This window comes from Dipodomys merriami, unplaced genomic scaffold (genome assembly GCF_024711535.1).
Source record: "Dipodomys merriami isolate MVZ:Mamm:240054 unplaced genomic scaffold, mDipMer1.0.p SCAF_1, whole genome shotgun sequence".
Classification (NCBI taxonomy): Eukaryota; Metazoa; Chordata; class Mammalia; order Rodentia; family Heteromyidae; genus Dipodomys; species Dipodomys merriami.
The window spans coordinates 128,826,788-128,848,792 of NW_027202270.1; the positions used below are offsets into that span (position 1 = coordinate 128,826,788).

Below are 22,005 nucleotides of genomic sequence, written 5' to 3' on the forward strand. Positions count from 1 at the left end.
CTGGGTTCCACCCCCTAACACCACAAAACAAAACCCCAACTACCCCATGATGGAAGAACCAATTATTCTCAACTCCAGAGGATCCCAAACTGGGTCATCTATATCTGATGGGCCAGGAGAGAAGACAGTAGGCTTTGTAAACGGAAAAGCCAGGCCTGCTTCAGCCCCAGGAGGAAAGCTCCTCACCACTAAGGGCTCTGTGGCCAAAGGAGGGGTGGGTGTATGAGCTTCCCATGGTGCCATGTGCTCCAGGCTGCTGGAACATCTGTGTGCACTGTCTCTCCAAACCCAGGGCCTGAGCACCAGTGTAACTTCAGCTGACAGGATGTACTGTGATGACGGGATATGGCCAGAGACTGCAAAGCACCACTGTGAAGTTCTTGAGCAACAATCTGGATGTCCTCTTCATGTCCACCCAGGCTGTGAACTCCCCTTGCCCTTGGCTGTGGAAGGCCCCTCTTCTCCTGGTGGCTGGTGCTCCTCCCAACCCCAGGTTCTCCACGGAGAGAACTTACCAAATAAAACAATGGCTTGCTTCAAATACTTGATTTGTGCTGATAAAATGGGTTCATAAACACAAACCACCAGCATTGGGCTATTAATTTAAACTCTATGCTTCCATTTTGTTTTGCAGTGCCAGGCAAAGTGCTCTGCCACCGAGCTACACCCTAGCTCCTAATTCAAATCTGCCCTATGATCAGAGACAAGTCATGGTAATGAAAGAAAAACCAGGACAGAAAGGACTTCAGCAGCCACTTTACTCTTCTTTAATTGTCTTTGGCCACACATCTTATTTGTGGAGTTATGATAGTGAGGCCATTCGCTGTCACAGGAGAGGGCAACCCTGGACTATGGGGACCACTTGCCACGTGACACCGGCTATGCGACACCTGTCACCTCAACATGCTGAAGACAACTGCTGTGGGGCTGATGGGAGAGACGGGAGCAGAGAAGGCATCTGGGGCAAGTGAACTTACAAATGTCTTTAAATTAGGAATTTGGTGGAAAATCCAATATTTACTTAAGAATGATAGGGAGTCACTGAATGATAGTTCCAGCATTTCCAAAATTACTACATTTGGAACCTCAGGTGAAGACTTTCAGGATACAGCTGCCCCAAATAAGTTCAAACAGCTACCACAGATGGTTCTGAGTTTCAGCACTGGAGAATCAACCTACACATTGGAGGGGACTCAGAGTGGGGAAGGAGGGTGGGGAAGTCTCATGGAAAAATGTCAAGTGTGCAGCACTGAAGTCTGGAAGTGGAAGCTCGGGCCACCTTGCCACCGGTGCTTACTCTTCACACACCTCTAAAAGAGCTTCAGAATCCAATGCACATGCATTTCCTAGCTGGATTTCCAAGGTGATGTTCAAGGTGAGGAGTCCTGTTGGCTTTGAACTGCTCGTTTAACCTCTTGCTAGTGGGAGTCCTGAGAGTGCGTGGCTGGCAGAAGCCCTGGTGACAGGGTTGCACCGCTGAGGGAGGTCAGTAGCTTCCTGGCCCATCGTGCTTCCCTGTCAACTCTGTCCCTCAAATCTGGTAGTTGTGCACCAAGGGACAGAGTCCACCGCCATCAAGTATGTTGAAAACCGTTGTCCGGTGACACCTCCTTCCAATGTCTAATTGTGCAGGTGGTCGGGAAAACTTGGAAGGAAGATGCACAAGTCCAGCTGGGAATCTTGACTTTGTTAGATGGGGATACCAGAAAATCACTTTTGTCTTCCCCAGATTTTATTATAGTCAAAGCAGAAATATCCATGGGATTCTGATCGCAAATACGCTAGATATAAAATTGATGGAATGCCAACTGGTCCATAAAGGGCTGTACAAGGTAATCTGTGGCAAAGTAGAAAACAAGCCCAAAGGTGATCGAGATGGGGAGAGCTGGCAATGCTTTCTTGAAAATAGCCAGGAGTAGTAATGTAAGGCACAGACCCTGCAGATGAAACGGAAAAGACACATGTTCACATGATATACAAGCATCCCTGCAAATAACTCAGTAACAAATCCTTTGTGGTTAAATTGACATGATCATGTTGCTATTACAGGTGTGCACCACTATACCCGGCTAAAATATAGCTTCTTGATAAAAAGGAGACCACATTTACTTTCTTTCACTACAGAGCTCACTATGCACACACATGGTTGATATTTCAGTCTCTAGAAAAGGAATAGAGTCTGAAAGAAAAAACTATTAAAAAAAATCTCATAAGTTCTGTATGTAGTAGACCTCTGAGTGATTTTGATTTGGCTGGTTAAAATCCCAGGAGTACTCAGGGACCGGTGGATCATGCCTGTAATCCTAACTACTCAGGAGGCTGAGATCTGAGGATCATGGTTTGAAGCCAGCCAGGGCAGAAAGTCCATGAGACTTCCAGAAAACTGGAAATAGAGCTGTGGCTCAAATGGTAAAGTGCTAGACTTGGCAAAAAAGCTCAGAGACAGTGCCCAGGCCCTTAGTTCAAGCCCCATGACCTATTAAAAAAAAAAAAAAAAAAGCTGGGCACCAGTGGCTCATGCCTGTAATCCTAGCTACTCAGGAGGCTGAGATCTGAGGAGTGGTTCAAAGCCAGCTGGGGGCAGGAAAGTCTGTGAGATTCTTATCTCCAATAAACCGCTCAAGTGGTAGAGTGCTTGCCTTGAGCTAAAGAGCTCAGGGACAGTGTCCATGCCAAATTCAAAGTTCGAGTCCCTTACCCACCCCCCCCCCAAAAAAAACCTCTGAAGCACAGAATATCCCTTATATGTTGTGGGGACAAAGAAATGATAAGGAAAGCTGGTACATGGGTAGTATATACACTATTTTTTTGTAAATACCGAGGTATATAAAACAGTTCATTTTAATATAATGCCTTAATCACTGAGACACTAGCTGTAAAGATGAAGTTGGCTACTACTTCAGATTCAGAATCAAATGCTCTTCACAGATTTAACAGATGGCTCTGTGATAGATGTTGGGGCTGAGTAGGCCTAAGTCCTGAGCACCTACCCTCACAAAAACATTATCTTCAACAACAACATATAACACAGCCAATACTTTCCAAGCAAAAAAAACACACCTCCAAAGAGAAATAAAGCGCATGAAAATTCTATTTATGATGTCATATATACAAGCACCAAAAATGCATATGTAAAGGCCCTTACCTAAACTCATCTATCTTTGCTCATGTAGTGTGCATGAACAGCACCCATCTTGAGTAGAGTAAGAAATACTAAATAGCTTGTGGACTATTAACTTGTGTCACAAGTATGGATTCCTGGAGCTCACTCTGTACCACTGTGAGCAGGGTCTGCATGGGTCCCACACAGGCAGTGTTTCTCAGTGGGCTTGCTGCCCAAAGAAACCCTGAATGCTGCAAAATCCCCAACCTCTGTTAAGTGGGCCAGGGACAATCCCTGTTGACCTCCTTCAGACTCAGTTCTAGGCTGCAAACTTCCTATGTATCTATGCTGCTGGGCTCTAGGAATGGTTCCTAATCAGAAGAACTCAAGATTTCCTAAAGAACTCTTAAGAACTATACAAAACAAATTAAATACGATAGCTCCCAGCTGATCTCACGGTTTGAAAGCTCCCAGGTGACTAGTGTATGGCACAGTGCACAATCACTCATGTAAAGTCGAGTTATCTGTTCTTTTTTAAAAAATTTCTTACTGCTGGGCGCCGGTGGCTCATGCCTGTAATCCTACTCAAGAGGCTGAGATCTAAGGATCACAGTTCAAAGCCAGCCCAGGCAGGAAAGTCTGTGAGTCTCTTATCTCCAATAAACCGCTAGAAAACCAGAAGTGGTGCTGTGGCTCAAGGGGTAGAATGCTCGGCTTGAGCTGAAGAGCTGAGGGATAGCGCACAAGCCCAGAGTTCAAGCCCCACAACCGACCAAAAAAAAAAAAAGTTTCTCAGGTGATTGGAGCTCTCAGCCCATCTAGAGTCAAAGCAAATTGCTTTAAAGATGCAGAGAACTCAGAATTTAGACCAAAGTCCTGACATTTTTTTTTTTTTTTTTAGTGTATACTTACAATTAATATGGCTACAAAACAGGCAATGGTGGTGTTCCAGTCTCCGCTGGCAGTTGCTGAGGCCTTGCCAACCAGAACACTGTAGAAAATGAAATCTCCCAACCCAAGTTTTACTCCCCCTGAAAGGAAAAATCATTAATGTAAAAGTTTGTCATTTTTTAGTAAGATTTCATAATTCAAAAGTATTACCCTGAGTGGGGTACAGTGGTGCAACCTGTAGTCACAGCTATTTAGGAGGCTGAGAGGCAGGACCAGCACGGGAGCCAGAAGTTCAACAACATAGCAACATCCTATCTTAAAAAACAAGAGGGGCTGGGAAGATGGCTCAGTGGTAGAGCGCTTGCCTTGCATGCCTGAGGCCCTGGGTTCGATTCCTCAGCATCACATACGCAGAAAAAAAAAAAAAAGCCAGAAGTGGCGCTTTGGCTCAAGTGGTAGAGTGCTAGCCTTGAGCTGAAGAGCTGAGGGACAGGGCCCAGGCCCAGAGTTCAGGCCCCACAACCAGACCAAAAAAAAAAAAGAAACAAGAAGTTGGGCACAGGTAGCTCATGCCTGTAATCTAGCTACTCAGAAGGCTGAGATTTGAGGACTGCAGTTCAAAGTCAGCCAGGGCAGGAAAGTCTGTGATACTCTTATCTCCAATTAACCACCAGAAAACCACAAGAGGTGCTGTAGCTCAAGTGGCAGGACGGCTGCCTTGAGCTGAAGAGCTCAAGCCCCAGGCCCAGAGTTCAAGCCCTAGGACTGATTAAACACAGACACAGACACCGACACCGACACACAGACACAGACAGACACAGACACACACACACAGACATACACACACACACACAGAAAGTGGGGCTGGGAAGGTGGCTCAGTGGTAGAGTGCTTGCCTTGCATGCATGAGGCCTGGGTTCGATTCCTCAGCAACACATAAGCAGAAAAAGCTGGAAGTGGTGCTGTGGCTCAAGTGGTAGAGCACTAGCCTTGAGCTGAAGAGCTGAGGGACAGTGCCCAGGCCCAGAGGTCAGGCCCCACGACTGGCAAAAAAACAAACAAAAAAAACCAGAAACAAGAACAGGATCTGGGAATGTGCTTAGTGGTAAGTGCATGGCTAGCATGCCTGAAGTCCTGAGTTCAATTCCTCAATACCACATAAACAGAAAAATCTGGGAGTAGTGCTGAGGCTCAAGTGAGAGAGTGCTAGGTTTGAGCAAAAGAAGCTCATAGACAGTACCCAGGCCCTAAGTTCAAGCCTTTAGACTGCCTCCCTCCCCCGCTCCTTCCCCTACCCGCAAAAGAAACAAGAACAGGGTTTGGAGGTATGGCTCCAATGATAAGAGTAAGTTTGAACCTCAGCTAAAAAAAAAAAAAAAACGAAGCTAAGCACTGTGTCTCAGCCTGTAATCTTAGCTACTCAGGAGGCTGAGATCTCAGAACAGTGGTTCGAAGCCGGTTGAGCAGGAACTGTGAGACTCTTATCTCCAATTAACCACAAAAAGGCAGAAGTAGAGCTGGGACAGGAGTGCTAGTTTTAAGAACAAAAGCTCAAAGACAGCACTCAGGCCCAGAGATCAAGCTCTGGGACTGCTGAAAAAAAAGATGAGGAAGAAGAGATGACTAGGAGAGGAAATCTTCTAGTTAAAAAATGGTAATTAGAGTTGGGAAGGTGGCTGTGTCAGGGTGCTTGCCTTGCATTCATGAGGTCCTGGGTTTGATTCCTCAGTACCACATAAGCAGAAGACGCCGGAAGTGGCACTAGGGCTCAAGTGGTAGAGTGCTAGCTTTGATCTGAAGAGCTGAGGGACAATACCCAGACCCAGAGTTCAAGCCCCATAATCAAAAATAAATAAATAAATAAATAAACAAGCATAATTAAAGTTGCTGGGCACCCATGGGTCACGCCTGAAATCCTAGCTACTCAGGAGGCTGAGATTTGAGGATCACAGTTCAGAGCCAGCCCAGGCAGGAAAGTCTGTGAGTCTCTTACCTCCAATTAACCACCAGAAAACCAGAAGTGGTGCTGTGGCTCAAGTAGAGCACCGCCTATGAGCGGAAGAACTCAGGAAAAGCACCTAGGACTAGAGTTCAAGCCCCACAACCGACCAAAAAAAAAAAAGGGCATAATTAAAGCATTAAACTGTGGCTGTGGTCAATAATAACCACATTATTCTGGAAAGAGGAGCGGGACTGGAAGAGTGACCTAATTCTGGTGGACAATTTGAGAGTAGAAAAGAAACCAGCAGTGCCAAGCAAAGGCTATAAGCACAAACAATGCACCTAGCCACCCAGGAATGTGAAGTCACGGCTGGGGCTGGCTGCGACAGTGGCAAAGCACAGAAAAACACCGAAGTCGTGGATGTATCAAGGAAAACTGATTTGGAAGACTCAAGGAGAGCTATAAAAATGTTCTGTTCATGGGCCTGAGAATGAGGCTTAGCAGTAGAGCGCTTGCCTAGCATGCATGAAGCCCTGGGTTCGATTCCTCAGCACCATATAAACAGAAAATGCTGGAAGTGGCGCTGTGGCTCAAGTGGTAGAGCACTATCCTTGAGCAAAAGAAGCTCAGGGACAGTGCCCAGGCCTGGAGTTCCAGCCCTAGGACTGGCAAAACAAACAAACAAACAAACAACCCCCCCACAGTGTTCCGCTCAAGCTAAGGTAATGTTAAGACCCAGTGATGAATGACCAAAGAAGCTAAACAATCTAGGGTGGTTTTTTTTTGAGAGGTGTTCTTTTTTTCTTTCTTTCTTTTTTTTGGGTCATTCATGGGGCTTGAACTCTGGGCCTGGGCACTGTCCCTCAGCTCTTCAGCTCAAGGCCAATGGTCTACCACTTGAGCAATAGCACCACTTCTGATTTTTTGGTAATTAACTGAAGATAAGAATCTCATGGCTTTCCTGTTAGGGCTGGCTTTGAGCCTCAATCTTAGCCTCCTGAGCAGCTAAGAATATAGGCGTGAGCCACCAGCGCCCAGCAGGTATTTGTTCCTTTAAAGCTATTTCATATTCTAGGTACAAGGTTCTAATCAAGTTTCATTTTAGGGAAAATGGAAAAAAAAAAACTGAAGACAGCTTAATTGGAAAATGTACTATAATCTTTTATTTAACAAATCACACCTCTTACATGAAGAGACTGACCCCAGGAGACTCTGCTAGTTGATAATGGTCTAACAAGTCTCAGGAGCTAAATTTGGTCTATCAAGTGGCTACATGACATAGACACTGAAAAATGCTTACATTTCTGCCAATATTCAATCTCTTTTCACTAAAATTAATGTTACTAAAGTTTGCCAACAAAAGCAATAACACTGAAAACTGTTAAGACATAAATCCATATAACAAAAAATAAGAAATATATTAATGTGCTTTGTTTTTTTTTTTTCTTTTGTTGGGTGTTAGGCTTGAACGTGGGGCCTGGGTACTGTCCCTGAGCTCTTTTTGTTCAAGGCTAGCGCTCTACCACTTTGAGCCAAAGCTCCATTTCCAATTTTCTGGTGGTTAATTGGAGATAAGAGTTTCACAGTTCTTGCCCGGTGGCTTTTAACTGTTATCCTCAGTTCTTGGCCTGAGTAGCTAGAATTACAGGCATGAGCCACTGGCACCTGGCTAATTTTTTTTGTTTGTTTTTAATGCACAAATGGTATAGCATTCCATCTTACTGGCATAAAAATGTAAAAAATCTTCTATTTTATAAAATAAATGCCAGCAATCAAGTTGTAAGGGATAAATATAAAAAACCTAAAGGGGAGAACTTGGTCTATTGGCTAACTATTTCTCACTAAAAGCTATAGTGTTGTTTAACATTGTATTAGTTATCTATCATAATATTCATTTTATTCTTGCAGAGTTGATAAAGCCACTACCTAAAGGAACCTAAAGGAACCCAATAAAGCCTCTACCGAAAAGAACCCACGGCCTTGCAACGTAGAAAAATATACATACTCTCCTCTGGATCTTCACTGGTGAGGATGCTGCTGGAAAGCTCCTGGACGGCAGCCCGTGTCTCGGAGGTAGAGCGATGAGGCCCTAGATGACTATCCCTTTGGGCTTCCCACTCCTCACTGAAGCCGCCATCATCGTTCTCTGAACTCGTCTCCTGTGCCTCCCTTTCGGTGCCTTCAAGAAAAAGAGGAAATTATAGCTCTAATACCTAGAATGATTTCCTTATATCGTTAAGCAAATCAAGTGAAGAGAGTGACAACCAGAGGTCATGACTAGGGTGGCTGGCTCCTTTACCACAAACCAAGGCCATCGCATGTCTGCTGACTGCTTGCCCAGATGCTACTTCCCCAGTATAAGTGGACAGCACAGCTCTGCTCTGCTTGGGCTTCCACCCCTCACCCATGACACTGGTCAAGCCAAGTCAGACATGATGGTTTCTCCATTCCTTTTCCCAAAGAAAGCCCTATGCCTGAGGGCTGCTACCTGGAACCAGCCAGTAGGTATTGAGCAAAGTCTGCTGGAATCTGAAATATTTTTCTCCTTCTTTCTACTTTCCAAAGAAGAAACCAATAGTCTCTGCCCCTGTATGTTACCTGCTCTGGATATGATGCTTGTAACTGCATCCTTATGACCATGGGGAGCAGTGAGTCTCAGGATTAACCAGTCCTACAAATGCCTTCCCTTTCTGGGTGACTTCTTGTCCCACACCAAAGAACACATTTCTTCTATGTTTATGGCAACTGATTTGGGTTTGTAAATTCTTGTAGTTGAGTGGTACTCATCACTGGCTTTAGTAACTCAATTTGACTGAATATTAATAGTTCAAATCTTGAGAAACTTTCATACATTAAAAATATTAAAAATATATTTGTATATAAATGAAGCTAACCATTTCCCCTCTTCTCTCCTCTCTATGGTAGGGATTGAACCCAGAACCTCATAAATGCTAGGCAAGTGCTCTACCACTGTGCTCTACTCTTTTTTTAAAAATTTATTTTCTTTGTGTTAGTACTGGGGTTTGAACTCAGAGCCTCCTACTCCTCCTTAGCTTTTTTACTCAAGACTGGTTCTCAACCACGTGAACCATGGCTCTTTCAGATTTTTGCTGGTTTATTAGAGATAAGCAAGATTTCATCCTCCTGAGTAGGTAAGAGCATATAGCCACTGGCACTTTTTTTTTTCTTTTTTAACTACCTTTAAGTAGTTGTACTAAAGGGTTTCAGTTCAACATGTCAATTTATGTGCACCTCCTATATGTATGCATGTATGTGTTTGTGTGTATGTGTGTATATATATATACATATATATATGTATATATATATATATATATATTTAATTCTGCCAGGTTAGCCTTGAATTCACAATTCTTCTGCTTAGTCTTTTGAGTGCTGGCATTTTAGTATAGTGTTTAACACTATACTCGGCTGAGGGTCTCATCTTTCCATATTTGGAAAGATAGACAAGAGCTTAGATAAGAGATAAGACAGAGCTTAGATTTTTCTTATTGTTAAATCATAGCTAAATCCTATCTTCAACTGAACCTTTATACACTGGTATTATGTATCCAATGGCAGAAACTTAACCCAGGGTGCCCTGACTATGGGTTGTGTTTGGAGTCTCTGGGATCCTTAAATATCTATCTGTGTGTTTACTGGGGATTATCACAGCTCTTTTAGGAGATTCTCAAAAAAAAAAAATTTAAGAACAAAGAAAGAGGCTATAAAATGACAATGATCCTATAAAAGAAAGAAACTCCCAAATAAAAAGCACCTACTTTGTGTGTTGTATTTGGAGTTTTTGGGCACCCTCCTTTGGGCTTCTGGGTCTCCTTCGGCCATATTCACCAACCACACCATTGTAGCTATTGAGAAAGACAAAATTCCAGATGAGCAGCAGAAGACCCTTCTCTACAGAAGTGCATAAGTGCACAGTAGGCCCTTCTCTACAGAAATCACCAACCTCTGCAATGCTGCCTTAAGCATTTATTTTTCTATTGGGGGACTTGAACTCAGGGCCTGGACACTGCCCCTGAGCTCTTTTTGTTCAAGGCTAGGACTTTTATCACTTTGAGCCACAGTGCCACGCCCCGTTTTCCGGTGGTTAATTGGAGTTAAAAATAGTCTCATGGACTTTCCTACCTGGGCTGGCTCTGAACCGCAATCATCCTCAGATCTCAGCCTCCTGAGTAGCTAGAATCACAGACCTGAGCCACCAGTGCGCCCAGCTTTTTTTGTGTGTTGTTATTGCTGGTGGTGGGGCTTGAACTCAAGGCCTGGGCACTGTCACTGAGCTTTTGCACTCAAGACTAGCACTTTGAGCCACAGTGCCACTTCCAAGACTGATTTTCTTTTATTTTTTTGCCAGTATTGGGGTTCGAACTCAAGGGCCAGGTGCTGTCTCTAAGCTTCTTTTGCTTAAGCTTGTGCTCTACCACTTGAGCCATAGCACCACTTCCAGCCTTAAGCATTTGTAACAACCACAAATAAATACATATTCAAAACCACACAAGGAGGCTGGGAAGGTGGCTCAGTGGTAGAGTGTTTGCCTTGCATGCATGAGGCTCTGGGTTCCATTCCTCAGCACCACATAAGTATAAAAGCCAGAAGTGGTGCTGTGGCACAAGTGGTAGAGTGCTAGCCTTGAGCTGAAGAGCTGAGGGACAGCGCCCAGGCCCAGAGTTCAGGTACCATGATGGAAACACAAAAAAATAAAACAAAACAAAAACCACACAAGATTCTCTTTGGCTTTACATGATTAAAACATAATTCTGAAAAACTGAATGTGCTAATTCAATACTATTCTGAAATACTTACAGGAGTAAATGAGAGCTGGAAAGAGTGTTTCATTTCTCTCCTGAGCTGTTTCAACCAGCATACGAAGTGGACCTTTTGGGCACAAAACAGCCACCAAATCTAGAAAGAGAAAAACAAAAAATGATATCTGATAAGATGTATTATACTGGCTAAATGTTATTGAAGGATTAACTGAAGGAAAGGGATTCAGGATTTTTGCTTTTACAAAAAAAAGATGTTAAATGATTACAAAATAATGGGCAGGTGAACTGGTTGGTGAAAAAGCAAATTGAATCCTAAATAAAACATACATCTAGGGGCTGGGAAGGTGGCTCAGTGGTAGAGCGCTCACCTTGTATGCCTGAGGCCCTGGGTTCGATTCCTCAGCACCACATAAACAAAAAGAAAAAAGCCAGAAGTGGCGCTGTGGCTCAAGTGGTAGAGCGCTAGCCTTGAGCTGAAGAGCTGAGGGACAGCGCCCAGGTCCAGAGTTCAGGCCCCAGGATCGGACCCCAAAAAAATAAAAATAAAAAAAAAAATAAAACATACATCTATTTACAATATTTAAAAGATAGCATTGCCAGGCCCTGGTGGCTCATGCCTATAATCCTAGCTACTCAGGAAACTAGTATCTGAGGATCACGGTTGAAAGCCAGCCTGGGCAGGAAAGTCCATGAGACCCTTATTTCCAATTAACCACCTAAAAACTGGAAGTAGAACTGTGGCTCAAAGTGGCAAAGTGCTAGCTTTGAGCACAAAAGCTCAGGGACAGTGTTCAGGCCCTGAGTTCAAGCTCTATGACTGACAAAAAAACAAACCAAGGGGCTGGGAAGCTGGCTCATTGGTACAGTGCTTGCCTTGCATGCATGAGGCCCTGGGTTCGATTCCTCAGTACTACATAAGCAGAAAAAAGCCAGGAAGTGGCGCTGTGGCTCAAGTGGTAGAGTGCTAGCCTTGAGCTGAAGAGCTAAGGGACAACGCTCAGGCCCAGAGTACAGCCTCCTTGACTGACCAAAAAAAAACCCCCCAAACCAAAAACTAGTACTGTGAGCACCCTTCTTTGGGCTTCTGGGTCTCTTTCGGCCATATTCATCAACCACACCATTGTAGCTATGGAGAACAAAATTCCAGATGAGCAGCAGAAACACAGAAGGAACTGCACAAGTGAACGGTAGGCCCTTACTGCTCTATAGAAATCACTGACTTGGGGCTGGGAAGGTAGCTCAGTGGTAGAGCACTTGCCTTGCATGCTCGAGGCCCTGGGTTCGATTCCTCAGCACCACATAAGCAAAAAAGAAAAAAGCTGGAAGTGGCGCTGTGGCTCAAGTGGTAGAGCGCTAGCCTTGAGCTGAAGAGCTGAGGGACAGCGCCCAGGCCCAGAGTTCAGGCCCCCCTACCGGACCAAAAAAAAAAAGAAAAAGAAAAAGAAAAAGAAAATCACTGACTTCTGCAATGCTGCCTTAAGCATTTTTTTTTTTCTTCTGTTGGCTGTGGGGCTTGAACTCAGCACCTGGACGCCAACCAGGGTGCTGATGGTCTGTATACACAGAAGATTTCTGCAAATTGATTTATTGCTATTTGTGAAGTCTATAGTGCAACTTCAGTGGGCTCTAGGAATAATTCTTCTTAGTTTGAAGGAAAGAGGCAGAGATAAGTATTATAGAGAGGCTGTAACTATGATGAATAAGTCTACCTAGAAGCTACAACAGAAGCTTAAACCCAAATGCTCAACTCCTTGAAAAATGGTCAGAAAAGCTCTATCTTTTATTTATTTATTTATTTATTAATTTATTAATTATGCTAGTACTAGGGTTTGAACTCAGGGTCTGGGCACTCCTTTAGCTTTTTCACTCAAGGCTGATATTCTACCACTTGAATCACACTTTCACTTCTGACTTTTTGATAGTTAATTGGAGATAAAGACTCTCACAGAATTTTCTACCTGGGTTGGCTTTGAACAATGATCCTTGGATTGCTCGCCTCCTGAACTGCTAGTAATATAGATGTGCTCACCCCATGCTTGGCTCATCACTTCTTTTTCAAAACAACATAGGGCTAGGAAGTGGAATTCAGTAGTATAGCCCTTGGCTAGCATGTGCAAGGCTCTACATTCTGTTTTTGTGCCACAAGGAAAGTATATATCTCGAGGGCACTTGAAGTAAGAAACAAAATGAACAATGCAAAATGAGTAACTTTTAGCATGATAAAGTCAGCATTTGTTTCCAGTCAAATAAAAGTACTTCACAAATATTCAGGTCTTGGAACATGTGGTGCTAAAGACTTTAAAAAAAAAAAAAGCAACTCAGAGAAGAAGCAATATGCCTAAGTTATTTCTAATTCTACCACCATTTCCTTCTATGAATTACAATTTTCCTTACATCATCTTTTTTTTTTTTTTTGGGTCCGGTCATGGGTCTGAACTCTGGGCCTGGGTGCTGTCCCTCAGCTCTTCAGCTCAAGGCTAGCACTCTACCACTTGAGCTACAGCGCACTTCTGGCTTTTTTCTGTTTGCTTATGTGGTGCTGAGGAATCAAACCCAGGCCCTCATGCATGCAAGGCAAGCGCTCTACCACTGAGCCACCTTCCCAGCCCCTCCTTACATCTTCTTTAACAAAAATTCAAAGTATGGAAATAGAAAAGAATTCTAAGCACATAATGCTAAATTTGTATATGAAGACTCAATAACTTATACTGATTCCTATTTAGATGCGTTTAAGTATAAAAAATTATGCCTACAACTAGTCACATTTCTATGTAATAATAGCAGTAAAAAGAACATACAGACATATAATCCCACCACTTCAATTTATATTTGTTTGAATGAAAAGAGGGAAATTTGAGGGTTGGGTGTGGTGGCACTCATCTACATTCTCAGCTACATATGTAGGAAACGGAAGTAGGATTGTGACCCAAGGTTAGCCCTGTCAAAAACATGAGATTCTATCAGAAAATAAACTAAAAGCTAGGTGCTGGGGGTTCACGCTGTAATCCTATCACAGTGTGAGAGATTCTATCTTTAATTAACCATCAAAAACCCAGACTGGAGGCATAGCTTAAGTGGCAGAATACCTGCTGAGAGCAAAAAAAGCGTTGAGGCCTTGAATTTAAAGTTTAAAACTTAAGCCGGGCGCTGGTGGCTCACGCCTGTAATCCTAGCTACTCAGGAGGCTGAGATCTGAGGATCGCGGTTCAAAGCCAGCCCGGGCAAGAGAGACCGTGAGACTCCTATCTCCAATAAACCACCAGAAAACCGGAAGTGGCGCTGTAGCTCAAGTGGTAGAGCGCTCGCCTTGAGCTGAAGAGCTGAGGGACAGTGCCCAAGCCCAGAGTTCAAGCCCCATGACTGATCAAAAAAAAAATAAAATAGAATAAAATAAAGTTTAAAACTTAAAAGTGCGTAAGCAAGCACGCGCATGCACTCACACGAACAAACACACATTCACGGAAGGGCTTGAGAGTATGGCTCAGTGGTAGAATGACTGCTTGGCAAATGTCAGGCCCTGAATTGAAAACCCAGTACCACCAAACAAAACAAGGGGTAGAGATTTGCTTTAATCTGAACTAATGAGATCTTCAGCTTGTTTGAAGTTGCCACATCCTGTTAACTATTTTGGTTTTTATGACACACTTCCTCTTATAGAATTTTAAAATGAAAAAATTCAAGTTATTTTTAGAGCAATTAAAGTGAATGAAAATTAAGAAGGGTTGATGGAGGAAATAATGTAATGCAGTGGAAAGAACATTGGAAAACATTCAGATTTTATATCAAACTACAATGAGCTTATTTGAGTAATTTAGCTATATAAACTGCAAAAATAAGCAATAACTACTTTATTTCACAGGATTTTTTTTTTTTTTTTTTTTTTTTTTACCAGTCCTGGAGCTTGAACTCAGTGCCTGGGCACTGTCCATTAGCTTCTTTTGCTCAAGACTAGCATTCTACCACTTGAGCCACAGCACCACTTCTGCCTTTTTCTGTGTATGTGGTACTGAGGAATTGAACCTAGGGCTTCATGCATGCTAGGCAAGCGCTGTACCACTAAGCCACAGTCCCAGACCAGGATTTTATATTTCAAAAGATAGCTAACTTTTATAATTTCCTATTTGCAACAACTGACACTTCAGGTTTAAAGAAATAAACGTCACGAAGAAAGTAAGTGAAGAGTCTGGGTCTCAAGCCTTCCATCTTCAGAACTCTGTGTGCAGATGTGTGTGTCTGGATCAAAAGCATTCTATCTTCAAGAGAAGGGGAGAGGGAGTCTGAGTGACTGTGTGTTTTGCTGAGGAATGAAACCAGGGCCTCATGAATGCTAAGACAAGAGCTCTGCCTATATCTCCAGCTCAAGTTTTTAAGATGAGATCTTGTTATGTTATGAAGGCTCACCTTGATCTCATAGCTTAAATGATCTTCCTGCTTTAGGCTGAGCAGATGGGACTGTAGGCATATACCACCATGCCTGGCACAGAACTGTCATTGAACTGAACCAACTCTATTCTATTTCCCTAAGTTTTTTGTCAATCAAATGAAGATGGCAAGGTCTCCCACTGTGGGTCACACACCCTTCAGTAAGTATCTGAAAAGTGATAAGCCACCATGGTCTTTACGAGGTAAAGGCCACTGACTGACCTAAAAATGAATGTACTTCTAGCAATAGCTCCTTGGCTACTCATGGATGGCATATGTTCTGACTTCAGGACCTACACACTCATTGCTAAAGAACTTGAACCTGGACTGGGAAGGTGGCTCATTGGTAGAGCACTTGCCTTGCATGCATGAGGCCCTGGGTTTGATTCCTCAGCACCACATAAGCAAAAAGAAAAAAGCTGGAAGTGGCGCTGTGGCTTAAGTGGTAGAGTGTTATAGAGTGTTAGCCTTGAGCTGAAGAACTGAGGGACAGTGCCCAGGCCCCACTACCAGACCCCTCCCCCCCCCCAAATTAAATTTACTTGAAAATGTGAGGTTCAAGTTCTTTTTTTTGTAATTGGGGGCCTTTTTAAATTGGGGACTTCCTCATTGCCCCTGTTTATTATGGACTATATCTACAGACCTCTATTAGATTTCACTTTGAATAAATAGTAATTGTGCCCATTTTACAGATACAAACCTGATGCTCAGAACTCTTTTACTTTTTTTTTTTTTTGAGAATAGTAAGACCTCAATTCTTGGGCTTCTGCTTCCAGAATGCTAAAATAATAGGTATTTCCCACAGTGCCTGGCACATACATACGTGTGTGTGTGTGTGTGTGTGTGTGTGTGTGTGTGTGTGTGTGTGTGTGTGTGTGTGTGTGTGTGTGTGTGTGTGTGTGTGTGTGTGTGTGTGTGTGTGTGTGTGTGTGTGTGTGTGTGTGTGTGTGTGTGTGTGTGTGTGTGTGTGTGTGTGTGTGTGTGTGTGTGTGTGTGTGTGTGTATTTGAACTCAGGGTTACTACCTGTGCCATACTCCCAGTCCTGGCAAGTTTAATTTTTAAATGACTAATTCTGCTCAAGTTGCTTTAAAATAAAAAGGTGACCTGACTTGATTTTAGAAATGAATTCAATCTTTTGAGACTACGGGTCTGGGAAGGCAATGGTCTGCCTTGTTGAGGACACCAATTTGCTGTCTTTGGTGTATTTTCAACTCCTCCCAGCCTCTGAGCCTCAATAAAGTGGCTTGATCCCCCTCCCCACTCTGTACACACACACAATATGAATTCAATAGCTGGAGGCTGGTGGCTCATATCTATAATCCTAGCTACTAAGGAGGCTGAGACCTGGGGACTATAGTTCAAAGCCAGTCTGGGCAGGAAAGTCTATGAAACTCTTATCTCTAATCAACTACCAAAAAGACTGAAGTAGAGCTATAGCTTAAGTGACAAGAGCACCAACCTTGAACAAAAAACTCAGGGACAAGTGCCCAAGCCCTGAGTTCAGCTTCAGTATTGGCACACATACACACACACAAAAACTGAATCAGATATTTTGTGTCACAAACTCTACTAGTGCTTTTCAACATATATTCAATTCTATCAACCCTTACAACTCCATAGCTTTGTTACCTATTTACAAATGTGGAAACTAAACACACAATATCCCAATTCTATAATTACAGCTACTAATGAGGTAGAGATCAGAGGGGTTGTGGTTGGAGGCCAGCATGGGCAAACAGTTATTAAAACTTCATTTTAACCGATGAGCCTGCTGTGGTAGTGTGCTGATGATCTCATCTATACAGGAAACACAGGCTGATGCCACCCAGGCAATAATGCAAGATTCTATCAAAAAAATAAGAATACCCAAAGCAAAAAAAGGATTAGAAGCATGGCTCTAGTAGTAGAGCACATGTCTAGCAAGTTCAAGGCCCTCAGTTCAAAGTCCAGTACCATCAAAGAACAAAAACAAAACAAAACCCCACAAATGAGGAAATTGAAGGCCAAAAAGCTAGAGTTACTTCCCTAAAACTCACAAATAGCTGATGACAAAGAATTTTTGTTGTGTATTTTATTTATTTTTTGGTAGTGCTTGGGATCAAACCCAGGGCCTCACAAATGCTAAGAGATGGATGCTGAATCTAAGTCTTGAGGCAGAAGTCCAAAGCATTAATTAAACATTTTAAAAGACCTCAACCGCCAGGCACCAGTAGCTTGCGCCTGTAATCCTAGCTACTTAGGAGGCTGAGATCCGAGGATCAAGGTTCAAAGCCAGCCTGGGCAGGAAAGTCCATGAGACTCTTATCTCCAATAAACCACTAGAAAACCAGGAGTGGCGCTGTGGCTCAAGCAGTAGAGCCCTCACCTTAAGCAGAAGAGAGCAGGGACAGTGCCCAAACCCAGAGTTCAAGCCCCACGACTGACAGAAAAAAAAGAAAAAAAAGAAAAAAAAAAGACCTCAACCTCAGGGTTCAGGCTACTGGAGAGAAACACACAAAAATCTTCCCTAAGTGAGGAGAAGTGAGGAGGAGGCACTTTGGTGATGGCCAGGGGTGTTGGTTTTTACCATATACTGAGATCACAGCCAAGATAAGCCACGCAGTCCACTCAGGTAAGTACTTGATGAACACCAGGGCCATGAGGGCACTGATCATGATGAGATAGGCCTGCTGTAGTCGCAGTGGACCTTTCCAATGAATGGAAATCATTCCCACCACACCAAAATTCCAGATCAGGAGCGCAACTGTGATATAGTCCACTGCCACATTGTAGGTCTTAAACACTTCCCTGAAAGGAAGGAAGGAAAGGGAAAATGAATGTGAGTTATTCGGCACCAGGCCCTTCATGAACTGCCCCATTTGGCCCCATGTGCCATTTGCCCCACTTTTTCTCATGTGCAGCTTCAACATGAAACTATCATTCATGTAAATAAGAAACCAGCATCATAGGCCACAACTACAAAAATAAGAACAAAAACTTAAAAGAAAATCATATACCACCTAAAATGCTACACTATATTTTGGGAAATCCTAGTATAAAATACATCTAAAATAAAAAAAAACTCAAACATGTACCAATCAATTCTTAGCTAGAATAAAAGTGATATCATTCTCATACAACAGATTTAAAAATCTCTCTCTCTCTCTCTCTCTCTCTCTCTCTCTCTCTCTCTCTCTCTAATCTATCTATCTATCTATCTATCTGTTAGTCATGGAGCTTGAACTCTGGACCTGAATGCTGTTTCTGAGCTCTTCAGCTCAAGGCTAGCACTCTACCAGTTGAGCCACAGCACCACTTCCAGCCTTTTCTGTGTATGTGGTACTGAGGAATCAAACCTGGGGTTTCATGCTAGGCAACCACTCTACCACTGGGCAACATTCCCAGCTCCCAGAAAAAATATTTTTATATATACACACATATGCACACACAATGTTGCTTGAAAATCACAATCCTATTTATGGGAAATAGTGTATAAGGGGGAGGTAGCTGGGTGCTGGTGCTCACACCTGTAATCCTAGCTACTCAGAAGGCTGAGATTTGAGGATTGTGGTTTAAAGCCAGCCAGGGCAGGAAAGTCCTTGAGACTCTTAACTCCAATAAACCACTAGAAAACCAGAAGTGGCACTGTGGCTCAAGTGGTAGAACGCTCGCGCCTTGAGCTGAAGAGCACAGAGAAAGTGCTCATACCCAGAGTTCAAGCCCCACAACAACAAAAAAAGAAAAGTAAAAAAAGAAGGGGGAAGTGGTGGGTACTGGTGACATGTCTATAAACTTAGCTACTCAGGAGACTGAGATCTGAGGATCAAAGCTACTCTGAGCAGGAAATTCCATGATTTCCCCCTCAGTCCTGGGGCTTGAACTCAAGGCCTGGGCATTGTCCCTGAGATTCTTTGTTCTCAAGACTAGCATTTTACCACTTGAGCTACAGCACCACTTCTGGCTTCTTCTGAGTAGTTTATTGGAGATAAGGTTTCATGGACTTTGTTGTGGGGCTTGAACTCTGGGCCTGGGTGCTGTCCCTGAACTCTTCAGTTCAAGGCTGGCACTCTACCACTTGAGCCACAGCGCCACTTCTGGTTTTCTGGTGGTTAACTGAATACAAGAGTCTCACAGGGACATTCATGTCAGGCTGGCTTTAAACCTCAACCCTCAGATCTCAGCCTCCTGAGTAGCTAGGATTGCAGGCATGAGTCACCAGCACCTGGCTTTTTTTTTTTTTTTAAGTGCCAGTCATAGAGCCTGAACTCTTAGACTTGACCGTGTTGTCTTTTTCACTGAAGGCTGATGCTCTGCCATTTGATCCATACCTCCACTTCTGGCTTTTTGCTGGTTAGATGGAGATAAGAGTTGCCATGGACTTTTCTGCCAAGGCTGGTTTCAAACTTTGGTCCTCAGATCTCAACCTTTTGAGTAGCTAGTCTTACAGGTTTGAGCCTCCAGCACCCAACTTGCTTAGCTCTGTGTGTATGTGTGTGTGTGGTGTGTGTGTGTGCGTGTGTGTGTGATTGGCATTTGAATTCTGCCTTATGCTTGCTAGGCAATTGTACTACCACTTGATGCATGAGCCAGGCATTTCTTTGTTTTTCAGATAAGGCTTGCATTTTTGCTAGGGCTGGTATCACTTTTCCATCCTCCTATCTCTGCCTCTCAAATAGATGATATTATAAGAGTGTGCCCCCTCGGGGCTGGGAAGGTGGCTTAGTGGTAGAGTGCTTGCCTTGCCTGCATGAGGCTCTGGGTTCAATTCCTCAGCACCACATAAGCAGAAAAAGCTGGAAGTGGCAGTGTGGCTCAAGTGGTAGGGTGCTAGCTTTGAGCTGAAGAGCTGAGGGACAGCGTCCAGGCCCAGAGTTCAGGCCCCACAACTGACCCCCCCCCAAAAAAAAAAGTGTGCCACAACCTGAATTGTTTAGCACTTCTCTAGTGAACATTAAAAAGCTGTATTATACAACTACGGAGTATTCTGTGGGTAGCTGAAGAAAAAGAAAATATTTAAACACAAACCGAGTTATAAGGACTCAAGAAGATAATTCTTCCCCCACTCTGAAATTCCAAATTAAATGGTGAAATTTAATTAGTCAAATTTAATTATGTTGCGACATGTATTAAGCATTTAGAAATCCCAGCACTCAAATAAAGCAAAACAAAATGAAACATCAATCTTCCTTTTTTTTGGGGGGGCGGGGGTTCCCCAGTCCTGGGGCTTGAACTCTGGAATTAGGCACTGTCCCTGGGCTCCTTTTACTCAAGGCTAGCGCCCTCCCACTTGAGCTACACTGCCACTGCTTGAGCCACAATGCCATTTCCAGCTTTTTCTGTGATTAACTGGAGATAAGAGTCTCATGGAGTTTCTTGCCTGGGCTGGCTTCAAACCCTGATCCTCAGATCTCAGCCTCCTAAGTAGTTAGGATTACAGGCATGAGCCACTGGCGCCTGGCTAACCTCTAATCTTTAGCTAGTTAATACATGAATTAGATAGACTCACAAGATACAATGAAAAGTGAGTTTCCCTTCCCACTTTGTCTGTTTCCTTCTCTAGAGGAATGCATTCCTCTGCATTCTCTTCATCTGTATCCTTCCAGAGCACCTATGTCAATACTTTTTATTAGACACAGGCCTTTTTGCTCACAGCTGTCACTTAACCCTTGAGCCACACCATACTTCTAGCACTTTTTGCTTGTTAACTGGAGATAAGAATCCTTGTATGTGTTTGGGTGGGCTGGCTTTGAATCTGGATCTTCAAATCTCAGCCTTCTGAGTAGCCAGCATTATAGACATGAGCCAGGAGCTTAGCTTGTGTCTATTGTCCTAAATAACAGGCTAAAGCTAGAATTTTTTGGAACTTACATATGCCTTATCCTCCTTTACAGGGGAAACTTTTATATGTGATTTAATTTTTTCTTGAATTTTATTCTGCTTTAGAATAAAAATCTTGTTTAATATTGTAAAGTGCAATGCAGGTACATCATGCTGCCAGTTGTTACTAGGACAACAAATGCTCCAGAGCCAGTGGGCAGAGTCACTTAAGAGGAAAAGAAAACTGATTAAAATAAGAAAATTTGGGGCTGGGAAGGTGGCCCAGTGGTTGAGTGCTTGCCTTGCATGCATGAGGCCCTGGGTTCGATTCCTCAGCACCACATAAGCAGAAAAAGCTGGAAGTAGAGGTATGTCTCAAGTGGTAGAGCACTCGCCTTGAGCTGAAGAGCTGAGGGACAGCGCCCAGGCCCAGAGTTCAGGCCCCACGACCAACCCCCCTCCAAAAAAAAAGAAAAGCTTAAAAATGAATTCATATTTATATATTCTTCCCCCCCTCCATCCCCAGTACTGGGGCTTGAACTCAGGGCCTGAGCACTGTCCTTGAGCTTATTTTGCTCAAGGCTAGTACTCTACCAGTTGAGCCACAGTGCCACTTCTGGCTTTTCTGTTTATGTGGTACTAAGGACTTGAACCCTAGTCTTCATGCATGCAAGGCAAGCACTCTACCACTAAGCCACATTTCCAGCCCTATTTATATACATTCTTGAAATCCTTTTTTAACATTGATTCACAGATTTTAATTTGTATGATATAGTCAGGCTTAAAATTATTTGTGGTTATGAATTCTTGTACTTCTATTTATGAAAAGCAAGGAACAAGAAAATAATGTTTCTATCAATAATACTGACTCGTTTTTATTATATCAAGTATGACACATGTGTGGAAATAATTATAACATTAAGAGTGACTCATCATTGAGGTACATGGCTTTGAGTAATGAGACCTGGCTGGGCACTGGTGGCTCACACCTGCAATCCTAGCTACTCAGGAGGCTGAGATCTGAGGACTGCAGTTCAAAGTCAGCTTGGGCAGGAAAGTCTGTGAGACT

The 22,005-nt window shown here is 43.3% G+C and overlaps 1 protein-coding gene across 6 annotated transcripts in view; it reads right to left on the minus strand.

Annotated features, from left to right (window-relative positions):
- Nucleotides 1-744: 744 nt before the first annotated feature.
- Psen1 (presenilin 1) overlaps nucleotides 745-22,005 on the minus strand; it is a 58,773-nt gene continuing 37,512 nt past the window's right edge. For all 6 annotated transcript variants that reach the window (XM_070030845.1, XM_070030799.1, XM_070030807.1 and 3 more), the window contains 6 exons: nucleotides 17,707-17,927; nucleotides 10,755-10,853; nucleotides 9,716-9,802; nucleotides 7,942-8,115; nucleotides 4,016-4,134; nucleotides 745-1,937 (listed from right to left, as the gene is read on the minus strand). In XM_070030845.1, coding sequence (XP_069886946.1) covers nucleotides 1,782-1,937; nucleotides 4,016-4,134; nucleotides 7,942-8,115; nucleotides 9,716-9,802; nucleotides 10,755-10,853; nucleotides 17,707-17,927 — 856 coding nt within the window. In that variant the 3' untranslated portion in view covers nucleotides 745-1,781. The remainder of the gene's footprint in view (nucleotides 1,938-4,015; nucleotides 4,135-7,941; nucleotides 8,116-9,715; nucleotides 9,803-10,754; nucleotides 10,854-17,706; nucleotides 17,928-22,005) is intronic.